The 12,021-nt window shown below is 38.8% G+C and overlaps 1 protein-coding gene across 4 annotated transcripts in view; it reads left to right on the forward strand.

The window, feature by feature from the left end:
- Window positions 1-212: 212 nt before the first annotated feature.
- Window positions 213-12,021, forward strand: part of RBMS2 (RNA binding motif single stranded interacting protein 2) — a 70,132-nt gene continuing 58,323 nt past the window's right edge. For 2 of the 4 annotated variants that reach the window (XM_049627370.1, XM_049627369.1), the window contains exons 1-2: window positions 213-576; window positions 677-752. Coding sequence is in view for 2 of the 4 variants with exons in the window: in XM_049627368.1 (XP_049483325.1) it covers window positions 1,673-1,738 (66 nt within the window). In the remaining 2 variants the exon portion in view is untranslated. The other 2 variants (XM_049627368.1, XM_049627367.1) reach the window with 2 other exon arrangements.

Raw genomic sequence — 12,021 nt, forward strand, 5'->3', positions numbered from 1 at the left:
TGGCATGGATAACTTGGCATGTAATGAATGAAAATCTATGAGGGCAGAAAAGGGACTTAAAAAAATATGGTAGCGCTGAGAGATACCTTTTAGTAATTTATTTATTGCATTTGACTGCTGTTCTTCCAATCTCAGTTGCAGTTCCCACATTGAGGCTGCTCCCACCCTTCCTGTGTCCCTTGAGCTGAGCAGGCACTTCCTGTCCTATTGGAAATGAAAGTTAGAGTTTGGGGGTGGTATGTGATATGTGTGTATTTTTTCTGCAGAATGTTAGTACTGTGGGTCCCATTATCACAGCAAAAAGGTGACAGGAAAACTGGACTAGAGACTACTGGGACTTCATTTAAGAAAGGGTTTGGGCTTAATGTTTGTCGTGGCAAAGCCGACAAGGTTAATTTAAGAGAACATGTATGATGGCACAAGGTGACCTGAAGAAGAGATTTGAAGGCTTTGATTCTATATCCCTGTTCCATTTGGATTGGTAAGAATTACTGGGTGTCATTCTGGAATTTTTGGTTTCCTACAAGTTTCTTATTAAGGCTACTTCCACAGGACATTACTTTGAAACTGGTTGAGGTGAGTGTTGTCTCAACTGTGTTAGGTTCTTCTTCCCTGAGAACTTTGTATTTTTTTCTCTGTGAAGCTTATGTTTTTTTACGGTTATTTTTTCCTACAGCTCTACAGCTCAGAGACAACTTGAAGCAAACATCCCAACTCTGTGAACTTCAGTTTGGGCATAAATTCCAGATTTGGTGAGTAACTCTTAACTGTTTCAGCTTCATGGACCTTGAAGACTAGAAAATGGTGGGATAAAGAATCAAACAAGATAGCTTACAGTTGTTGAAGAAAGTGCTAAGTAGGCAATTTTATCTTAATAAAGCTGGGGGGAAAGCAAAGAAATCACTAGGCACCAAGTTTCGTGGCATAGTTAAGTTTGATAATTCCTTCTTAAGTGTGAAATCATGCCTGGGGGATTCTGATGGCTGGGGGAATCTGAAAAGGGGTGAGAAGCATCAGCCCATCAGCATGAGTCAAGAGGAATAGAACTATCCACAGATCTGAAACTAGTTATTTCCCCGCAGTCTGTCTCTGCTGTTTGCTGAGCTCTTCTGTTTGTTCTTTCTTCGTGTCTTAAGATCACTGTAAGTATAAAGTGTGGGAAAAGTCCTGAGCTCATCTCACATATTCTTTCTCAGTAGAGTTGTCTTCATGAGTTCTCTAAGGCAGTGTATCTCAGTGGCCCCTTTAAAATCAAACTTGAAAGCTTTTTCTAAATCTTGTAACTCTAAGGGGAAAAAAATCCTCAGTGTCTTTTCAGGAGAAACAGAACTTGTTCATATTGGAGAAGGGATGGAGTTGAAAGGGGTAGACCTAAGAACTTTTCTTTTGCTTTAACTACTAAGACTGTGGAAAAAAATAAATAAATAACATCTTGGGCATTAGGACCCAGTGGAAGTGCCTTATTCAGACTCTTGGTTAACTTCTCTCAGTGACGTAAACAAGCAGCCCCAGCTCTTTCTCTCCCGCCCCCCCATCTCTCTCCCTCTTGCTCCTTTTCTCCCCCTTTTTCCTCCCCCTCCCTTTTCCCTCTCATTTTCTCTTCCCCCCCCCTCTCTTCCCCCTCCTTTTCCCTCCCTCCTCTCTCTCTCAGCTCCCTTACATTAAAGAGAAAATGCTGCTATCAGTGACTTCCAGGCCTGGGATTTCGACTTTTGGCTATAACAAGAACAACAAGAAGGTAGGGAAAAGTGCTTTTTTGGAATCCAGCTACTTCCTTTCCTGGGGATCCGGGAGTGCCCTTGGCTTTAACATTCTTCTTAAGAGGGGAACGGAATTCCTCTCTCTGCTCAGCGCTTCTCCCTTTTCCACCACTTCTTTCGGCATCTTTTCTCACCTGGTTTTGAAGTTCCAGCAATTTACAGTCCCTGTGTGTGAGGCCTGAGAAGGCAGGGGAATTAAAAACAAATCAAAGTTGCAAGTTTGTATCTTTGTGAAATGAAGTTAGTTTGACTTCCTGCTGATATACCCAGTCTCCACTGGGATAATAATGTCATCTCAAACCCTGGTCCTGTGCTCACTCTCTCCGAAGTTATTTTCATCTTTTTGAATAACTGTTTTTCCCCCTTTCGGGCAACCTTCCTTTCTACTCACTCAACCAGGTTTATCAGGTGGGGGAATTATAGTCAGGGAAATCACAACAGCTTCATCAAGAACAGGGTATACTCTAGACTGCCCCACCTAGCCATAGGGAAGGAGTGGTAAGAGAAGACATACTTTGGGATTAAGGCAGAAAGTTCTATGATTCTTTGGTTTCTGCTGCTGAGCTGCTGCTTAGACCTCTGCTGATGGCCAGGCTCAGCAGGGATCCTTAGAGTTTTTGTGATTAACCCAGGGTTGCCAGAGAATTGTGTTGTGCTTGGGGACATGGGCAGTCTAATGAGAGGTGGACAGTTATGCCCACATTCACCAGGGAGTATCCTTGGCAGTTTCTTGGCATTTCAGGGCACACAGTGCTGATCAGGAGGAACTTCGTGCTGTAGGAGAAAGACCCTTTAGCCTCTTTCTTGGCATTGTAACTGTTCTTTGAAGAAAAAAGATGACTTAGATGTGTAGGGATCTTTTGCCCATCTGATGGAGTGTTAGAGGGTGTGGGAAAGATTCCTGCTGCTTTCTCCTATACCTAAAGATGCTACTATAGGTAACTTAAAGTGTCTGATCAAGGCAGTTGGTAAATGTTTAGACCCAAAACACTTAGAATCAGTTTATAATGGCATTCATTCTGGTTTATATCCTTAAGAAATATGGGTACTTATATGTTTGTTGGTTATCAGTAATAGACATACACTTATGAATATGCGATTTTTAAACAAAGTTTTGGGGCGCTTGGGTGGCTCAATCAGTTAAGCGTCTGACTCTTGGTTTCCTCTCAGGTCATGATCTCATGGTTCATGAGTTCAATCCCTGTGTGGGGCTCAGCACTGACAGCAAGGAGCCTGCTTGGGATTCTCTCTCTCCCTCTCTTTCTGCCCGTCCCCTGCTCATGCTCTCTCTCTCTCTCAAAATAAATAAACTTAAAAAAAAAAAAAAAGGAAAAAGTTTTATTTATTTAAGTAACTCTATACCCAACATGGGGCTTGAACCCATGACCCCAAGATCAAGAGTTGCACACTTTTACAACTGAGCCAGCCAGGTGCCCCATGAGTATATGATTTTGATAGAAGGATATTACATCTGTTTTTGTTCCTTTTAAAATTTATATAGTACTATATGAAACTTTCCTTCTTAATTTTTTTTCTCCAAGTCTCTCAGGTTACCCAGACCCATTAAAATAAAGTAAAATGAATTCTGGAAGTTAGTTTTTTTCCCTCTTAGGGGTTTCATGTATTTGATGCTGTCTAAATTAGCTCTCTTCACTCCCTTTCTGCCTTGTAGTATAGGAAATATTTAACCAGCTTCTAAATCTAGGGCAGCATAAGGGACAAAGAAGCATAATTATGGACTTGGATTCAAATTTCATGTCTCTTCTGATAACTTGTAAGGTTTGAGAAGCCATTGAGAAAACATGGTTAGGTACATGCTTATTAATGTATTTGTCAAGAATTCTTTTGGCTCATGGGGCACCTGGGTGACTCAGTTGAGCATCCAACTCTTGATTTTGGCTCAGGTCATTATTCCAGGGTTGTGGGATTGAGCCCCATGTCAGGGTCCATGCTGAATTTATTGCCTGCTTAGGATTCTGTCTCTCCCTCTGCCCCTGTATCCTGCTTACACATATGTGCGCTCTCTCTCTCTCTCTCTCATTTTCTCAAATTAAAAAAAAAAAGAATTCTTTGGGTTTTTATAGGTCTGTGTTATGATGACATCACTTTGTTAGCAATGTATATGACTCCTTGTGTAAGTACGTAGGTTGGTGAATATTGGGTATATTTAAAACATTACTATGTTGTTCTTTGTCTTTGTGTTGACATGTGTTCATTTCTCTTTTAGGAAGAATGTTTGGATGGATTTGTTCATGTAATTTGTAAATTTTTATAACCAAGGTCACATTTTTAAAATAACTTTTGTTTTTAGTAATAAATTTAAGACCTGCCCATTAAAAAAAAAATTAAGCATAAAGAGGCATATAAAATAAAAAGTTAAGTCTTCCCTTCATGTCTGGAAGTTCCTTACCCAAATCCCACCCCTCAAGGAAAATAACTGGTAGCAATTTGGTATGTGTATCCTACCAGGCTTTTCTATGACAAGATAAAGTTTTAATTTTGACTTTGGCTTATTTGCCATTTCTATTAAGAGCTGTTTCTCAAGTAGATCAAGCCTGTATAATAAAGTTCTTGGACTTGTCCAAAATGTTTAAAAAACTGAAATAACAATAAAAATTTAAACTTTTGAAAAATACAAATTATAAATATCTGCTTTTATTGTCCATCATTATGTTATACAAAAATCTAGTATAATAGATTTGTAGAGATCTGCTTTCTTTAAGGGAATTTTTACATCATAATTTACTGTAGTCATCACTTCTAGTTTGTAGAGTAAGAATAATTGCCAGTGAGCTCAGAAAAGCCATTTTTACCTAGTGTTGTGACTTGCTTGAAAGTGTATTAATTTTATTTACTTGACCTTAACAAGTAGGTTTGTTTTATTTTGAAACATATTCATGTACTTCATTTGTCAGGGACTTTGTTACCTGAGGAGTCTTTGACAGTAGTTTTCTTACTCTTTTTTGGTTATGGTAAAAAAGGAATACAGTCAAGGAATGTATAACTCCTAATAAAGGCAGATTCTTTCTCAAGATGTAGTGTTGAATATTCATTCTTTTCTCTAGAATTAAAATGGTCACAGAAGGGGGGAATGTGGATTTCAAAGACTGATTCTACAAAACAATGTAGTACATGTTTTAAAAACAGCTGTTTTAATGGCCTTCACTTACTCTTTGGTTCATTAAAACTTTTTTTTTTTTTTTAATTGTTTTAAGGTAAAAAGATCAGAGTTCTAGGATCTCAACTCTTTTCTTCAGTGTTAGAAAGAGTAGCTCAGTAGAGAGGTTTTGAGTATAGGTGAGATTGAAAGAGGCAATGTTTGGAACTGAAGGAATCTCAGACTTGTAAAGGGCCTAACCACGCCTTCCCTGACATCATCTTCCTGGCATGTGTTATTATAATTTAACTCCTCAGAGCATCAACAACTATTTCCTGTGGAAAAAAAAAGAAAGGAGATTGTGTTTAACTTGGGATAACTTGCCTTCCCCAGCCTATTTTGCATAAATTTCTATTTCCTCTTGATCTTAACTTATTGAAGATCAGTGGGGGGGGGGGGGGGCTGGAAGTAATGATGAGAGTAGAACTGACTGCTGGGCATTGTCAGATCTTCACTCTGAGAAGCATGAGTTACTTGAAATTTTTGTTTACTCAGGAGAGAAGCAATACTATAATTGTTTATGTATTTACAACAGGGAAAGATAATTGTGTGTTTACTACATATTCAGCTAGTTTCTATCAAATCAAACTTAGTAGAACTGAGGACTAAGAATGTTTAGGTCTAACATCTCTTGTCTGGGGGCGGCTATTCTGTTACTGGTAATAAAGTGGACTCGGTTAGAGTTTAGTGGTAATGTCTCTCTGTTGATTCCACCTTTACGTTTTGAGCACTACTACACTGATTATCTTTTCTACTGTAATACGTATCCCACATGATCTCCTTGCCTCCTGTTTCTCCACCCTCTAAATAACTTTATACTTGCTGCTGATATAGTCTTCCAACATCCCAACGGTCTAGTGCTGAGCATTTCTTGTATAAAAACCTTTAATGGCTACATATTACCTGCCAAACAAAGTCCAAATCCGTAGCCCAATACTCACTATTTATCCAGCCTTTTCTTATCTTCCCCACCTACCCGCCTTGATTCCACTACCTTCACTCTGCCCCACCCAGTTGTTTTACTTGCAATTCTCTGGATATACCCTTTAGTTTACATTTTAATTCCATAAGAAAATATGCAGTAAGAAAATACAAGAAACAGGATGATAAAATATAGATGAGAATAAGAGGTCAGATGGAATTAAAATACATATGTGCAAACCATAGAGTTTTATCCTGGAAGATGAGGACTGAAGATGAGCCATTGATTTTGTCACTACAGAGGTGGTTGATAATTTTGATGAGCAGTTTCAGAGTGGGGAGCAAAAGCAAGGTTGGAGTGGGTTGATGATTGTAAAAGGTAATGTAGTGTAGATGGTGTGTATAGAGTAATCGTTTAAGAATTTTTTTTTTTAATTTTTTTTAATGTTTATTTATTTTTGAGACAGAGACAGAATGTGAGTGGGTTAGGGGCAGAGAGAGAGGGAGACACAGAAGCAGGCTCCAGGCTCTGAGCTGTCAGCACAGAGCCTGACGTGGGGCTCGAACTCATGAGCTGTGAGATCATGACCTGAGCCGAAGTCGGACGCTCAACTGACTGAGCCACCCAGGCTCCCCAATCGTTTAAGAACTTTAAGATGGAGTCAGGGCGCTTGGGTGGCTCAGTCGGTTGAGCTTCCGACTTTGGCTCAGGTCATGATCTCGCGGTCTGTGAGTTCAAACTCCACGTCGGGCTCTGTGCTGACAGCTCAGAGCCTGGAGCCTGCTTCGGATTCTGTGTCTCCTTCTCTCTCTGCCCCTCCCCACTCATACTCTGTCTCTCTCTCTCTCTCTGTCAAAAATAAACATTAAAAAAAAAAATTTAAGAACTTTAAGATGGAGAGCAGAACCCAATTAAGAAATGGGCAAGATATGAATAGGCATTTCTTCAAAGAAGATCTACAAATAACCATGAACAAGGTGTTCAGCATCATTAGCTATCAAGAAATGTAAATCAAAACCACAATGAGATACCACTTTGCACCCACTAGGATGGTTGTAATCAAAATGACAGGTAATAACATGGAGTATTGGACTCTTCATACACTGCATGTGGGAATGTTAAATGGTGCAACTTCTTTGGGAAAGAGTTTGTTGGTTCCTTAAAAGGTTAAGCATACTCCTAGGTATATACTCAAGAAAAATTAAAACATGTCCACATAAAAACTGTACACCAGTGTTCATAGCAACATTGAAGGTAGAAGCAAGCCAGGTATCTACCAACTGATGAACAGATAAATAAATAAAATGTTGTATATATCCATACAGTACAATTTTTGGAATTTTATTCATCAGTGACAAGGAATAGGGTCCTGATACATTCTACAAAATGGATGAACCTTGAAAAATACTTTGCTAGGTGAAAGATGCCACTCACGAAAGCCCACATATTTTATGCTTCCATTTATATGAAATGTCCTGAATAGGCAAATCTATGGAGACAGAAGGTGGATTAATGGTTGCCTAGGTCTAGGGGGGGAGGGTGATGGTTGGGGGTAAATGGGGAGTGACGGGTATTGGGTTTCCTTTTGGGGTAATGGAAATGTTCTAAAATTGATCGTGGTAATGGTTGTGAAAGTGTGATCTAAATACCATTGAATTTATACTTTAAGTGGGCTAATTACATGGTGTATAAATTATATGTCAATAAAATCATTATTTTAAAAAGATAGGGAATAGAGAAATGAGATAAAGGCAGAAACAGGATGGGGGTGATATTGAGAGAATTTTCTTAGAGATGGGAGATATGGGAGCCAAAATGTAAAAAGAATCATGGCGAGGTACTTTATTCTTATTTTCTAAATATGTATGTGCCTATTTGTGTTCCTTCTTTGTGATCCTTTTATTTTTGTTGTGCCTCATGTATTCAGCCTCTGATCCTTTGTTGTTGTCCCTTCCTTTTGGAATGGCCTTTCTGTTCATTTGTTCACTCCACCCACATTCATTAAACTGCTCCAGTGTGCTAGGCCCTGGGGCTACAGCATGACTGAGGCTGTTCAGTAGCTCAAATAAAACTGTCTTTTAAAACCCTATCTATCTCTTTAAGTTCAGCTGAAAAGTTACCTCTTCTATAAAGCATCTCCTAATCCCTCTACCTCCCACCCCCAAAGAGGACTTTTTTTTTTTCTGAGCCTCTATAAAATTTTGTATTTCATATATGGTAATTTATGTAACTTTGTGTTGTTTTGGAATCATTTAGGTGATTGTCTTATTTTCATTGCTGGAGTGTAAACTCTGTAAAGGTAGATACGGTGTCATTCAGTTTATTATCCCCCAAAACACCTGATTTTAATTTTTTTTTAATGCTTATTTATTTTTGAGAGAGATAGAGTGTAAGCAGGGGAGAGACAGAGAGAGAGAGAGGGAGACACAGAATCTGAAACAGGCTCCAGGCTCTGAGCTGTCAGCACAGAGCCCAATGTGGGGCTTGAACCCCAAACCGTGAGATCATGATCTGAGCCAAAGTTGGACACTTAACCGACTAAGGCACCCAGGCGCCTCCTGATAATAGCTTCTAAAGCCTACTCGTAGATCCTGAAAAAAATCTACCCTAATAAATGTAATTAAGCTAATGTTAGGCATTAAACTAAGGTTAAACAAAGGAAGGCAGCATTGTATTCTATACAAATTGTGTAATATGGAGTTAGAGCTGAATTTAATTGTGGCTTTTGTCAGTTTGCTAGCTGGGTGCTAGTTCCAAGTTTCTTAGGCTCTCTAAGACCTTGAGTTTTTCACCTAAAGTACTGATATACTTTATTGGATTCTTTTGAGAATGTGTAATATTTATAATCACATGTTAGGATGTAAATGGCCTATTCTTTTCTTTTTTTTTTTTTTTTTTTTCTTTTTAAAAAAAAATTTTTTTTTTCAACGTTTTTTATTTATTTTTGGGACAGAGAGAGACAGAGCATGAACGGGGAAGGGTCAGAGAGAGAGGGAGACACAGAATCGGAAACAGGCTCCAGGCTCCGAGCCATCAGCCCAGAGCCTGACGCGGGGCTCGAACTCACGGACCGCGACGAACTCACGGACCGCGAGATCGTGACCTGGCTGAAGTCGGACGCTTAACCGACTGCGCCACCCAGGCGCCCCTCTTTTTTTTTTTTTTTTTAAGTAAACTCTATGCCCAACATGGAACTTGAACTCATGACCCTAAGATTAAGAGTCACATGTTCTACCACTCACTGAGCTGGCCAGACACCCCAACTATTACTTCTTTTATCAAAAAATCCTTTTTTAATGCTTTATTTATTTACTTATTATTTTATGTATGTATTTTGAGAGAGAGAGAGTGTGCTTGCAACCATAGAGGCGGGGGGCGGTGGGGCAGAGAGGAACAGGGAGAGAGTATCCTAAGGGGGGGCTCGATGTCACAGTTTCTAAGATCTGAAATCAAGACCTGAGCTGAAATCAGGAGTTGGGTGCTTAACTGAGCTACCCAGGCACTCCTATTAATTTATTTTTTATTTTTTTTAATTAAAAAAATTTTTTTTGAGAGAGAGAAAGAATGTGAACAAGGGAAGGGCAGAGAGAGAGAGAGGATCCCAAGCAGTCTCTGTGCTGTCAGTGCAGAGCCTGATACGGGGCTCCATCTCAAAAACTGTGAGATCATGACCCAAGTTGAAATGAAGAGTCAGTGACTTATCGGACTGAGTCACTCAGGTGCTCCTTTTTTTTTTTTTTTTCTCTTTAAGTTATTTTGAGAGATAGAAAATGAGGTGGGGGGATGGGCAGAGAGAGAGAGAGAGAGAGAGAGAGAGGGAGAGAGAGAGAATCCCAAGTGGGCTTCTCACTGATAGATGCTGGGCTCAAACTTGCAAACTGTGAGATTATGACCTGAGCCGAAACCCAAGAGCGTCGGTCGCTTAACTGACTGAGCCACCCCAGTGCCCCTCCTATTTTTTTTAAATTAAAGTTTTCATTTATTTATTTATATTTTTTTACTGGGTGTAAATGCAGTGTGGGACTTGAACTCACCACCCCAAGATCAAGAGTCGCATGCTCTTTCGACTGAGCCAGTCAGAACACTCCTGTGTCTTTCTAAAACTTTTATGATTTTAGTGGGATTTGGGAAGCTATAGAGGTAATTACATATATTCAGTTCAAAATCTTCTATTCATTCTTCATCCCCCTCCAGTCTGGCTTCTGCCCCTACTAGCCCTCTAAGAGAAATCATCATAATCATCAGGTATTTCCCCCCCATCCCAACTTCCCCACCCCAGCTTTATTGAGATATAATTGGCATATAACATTCTGTAAGTTTAATGTGTAAAATGTGATGATTTAATATACATCTGTATTGCAAAAGGTTTACCACTTTAAGGTCAGATAACACATCCTTCACCTCAAATAGTTACCTTGTTGTTGTTGTTGTTGTTACGGTGAGCACATTAAACCTCTACTGTCGTAGCAGCTTTAAAGTATACGTTACCGTGGTATTAACCATAATTAATCACCATGCTGTACATTAGATCCCTGGAACTTACTCCTCTTATAATTGGAAGTTTGTACCCTTTGACCAACATCTCCCTATTTTCCTTACCCCTTAACCCTTGGCAACCACCATTCTGTTCTCTGTTTCTATGAGTTTGATGTTTTTTGATCCCACATGTAAATGAGATCATACAGTATTTGTCTTTCTCTGACTTCTTTCACTTAGTGTAATGCCCTCCATGTCCATCCGTGTTGTCACCAATAGGAAAATTTCCTTCTTTTTATGACTGAATAATATTTGTATGTATGTATATACAACATTTTCTTTATTCATCCGTCAGTAGACACTTAGATTGGTTCCATGTCTTGGCGCTTGTGAATAATGTGGCAGTGAACATGGGACTCAAGATACTCTTTGAGAAAGTGATTTTATCTCCCATGTATCTATACCCAGAAGTGGGATTGCTGGATCTAATGGAGTTCTATTTTTAGTTTTCTGAGGAACCTCCATACTCCATACTCTTTTCCATAGTGGCTGCACCAATTTACATTCCTACTAATGGTACACTAGGATTCTTTTTTCTCCACACCCTTTCCAGCATTTGTTATCTCTTGTTTTTATGACAATAAAACAGATGTGAGGTGATATTTCATTATGGTTTTGATTTGTGTTTCCCTAAGGATTAGTGACATTGAGCACTTTTTCACTTAGCTATTGGCTATTTGTATGTATTCTTTGGGAATATGTCTATTCAGGTTTTCTGCCCATTTTTAAAAAATGTTTATTTATTTTTGAGAGAGAGAGAGAGAGAGAACATGAGTGGGAGAGGGGCAGAGAGAAGGGGACAGAGGATCCGAAGCAGGCTCTGTGTTGACAGCAGCGAGCCTGATGTGGGGCTCAAACTCACAAACTGCAACGCAAGATCATGACCTGAGCCGAAGTTGGATGCTCAACCTACTGAGCCACCCAGGCATCTGCTCATTTTTTAATTTTTTTTTTTTTTTTTTTTTTTTTTTTTTTGCTATCCATTTATATTAGTTCCTTATATATTCTGGTTTTTTGACCCCTCATTAGCTATATGGTTTGCAAAATTTTCTTTAATTCTCTAGGTTTCCTTTTCATTTTGTTGATTGTTTCTTATGCTGTGCAGAACTTTTTCGTTTGGTATAGCCCCAATACTGATTTTTTGCTTTTGTTGCTTGCACTTTTGGTGTCATATCCAAAAAAACAACATCAACTAGATCAATGTGAAGGGGCTTTTTCACTGTTTTCTTCTAGGAGTTTTATGGTTTCGGATCTTACATTTAAGTCTTTAATCCATTTCAAATTAATTTTTGTGAGTGGTTGTTAATATAGGGGTGCAATTTCATTCTTTTGTGTGTAGATATACAGTTTTACCGTTACCATTTATTGATGGGACTGTTCTTTCCTCATTGAATGTTCTTGGTTCCGTTATCAAATTTGAGTTGCCAGTGTATATGTGGATTTATTTCTAGGTTCTTGATTCTGTTTCCATTGGTCTGTGTCTGCTTTTTAAATTTTTTAGTTAAAATTTTATTATTATTATTTTTTAAGTAAGCTCTGTGCCCATCATGGGGCTTGAACTTACAACCCTGAGATCAAGCGTTGCATACTTTACTGACTGAGCCAACCAGGTACTCTTTTAAAATTTAATTAAAAAAAAATTTTTT

This window comes from Panthera uncia, chromosome B4, assembly GCF_023721935.1.
Source record: "Panthera uncia isolate 11264 chromosome B4, Puncia_PCG_1.0, whole genome shotgun sequence".
In the NCBI taxonomy this organism is placed as follows: Eukaryota; Metazoa; Chordata; class Mammalia; order Carnivora; family Felidae; genus Panthera; species Panthera uncia.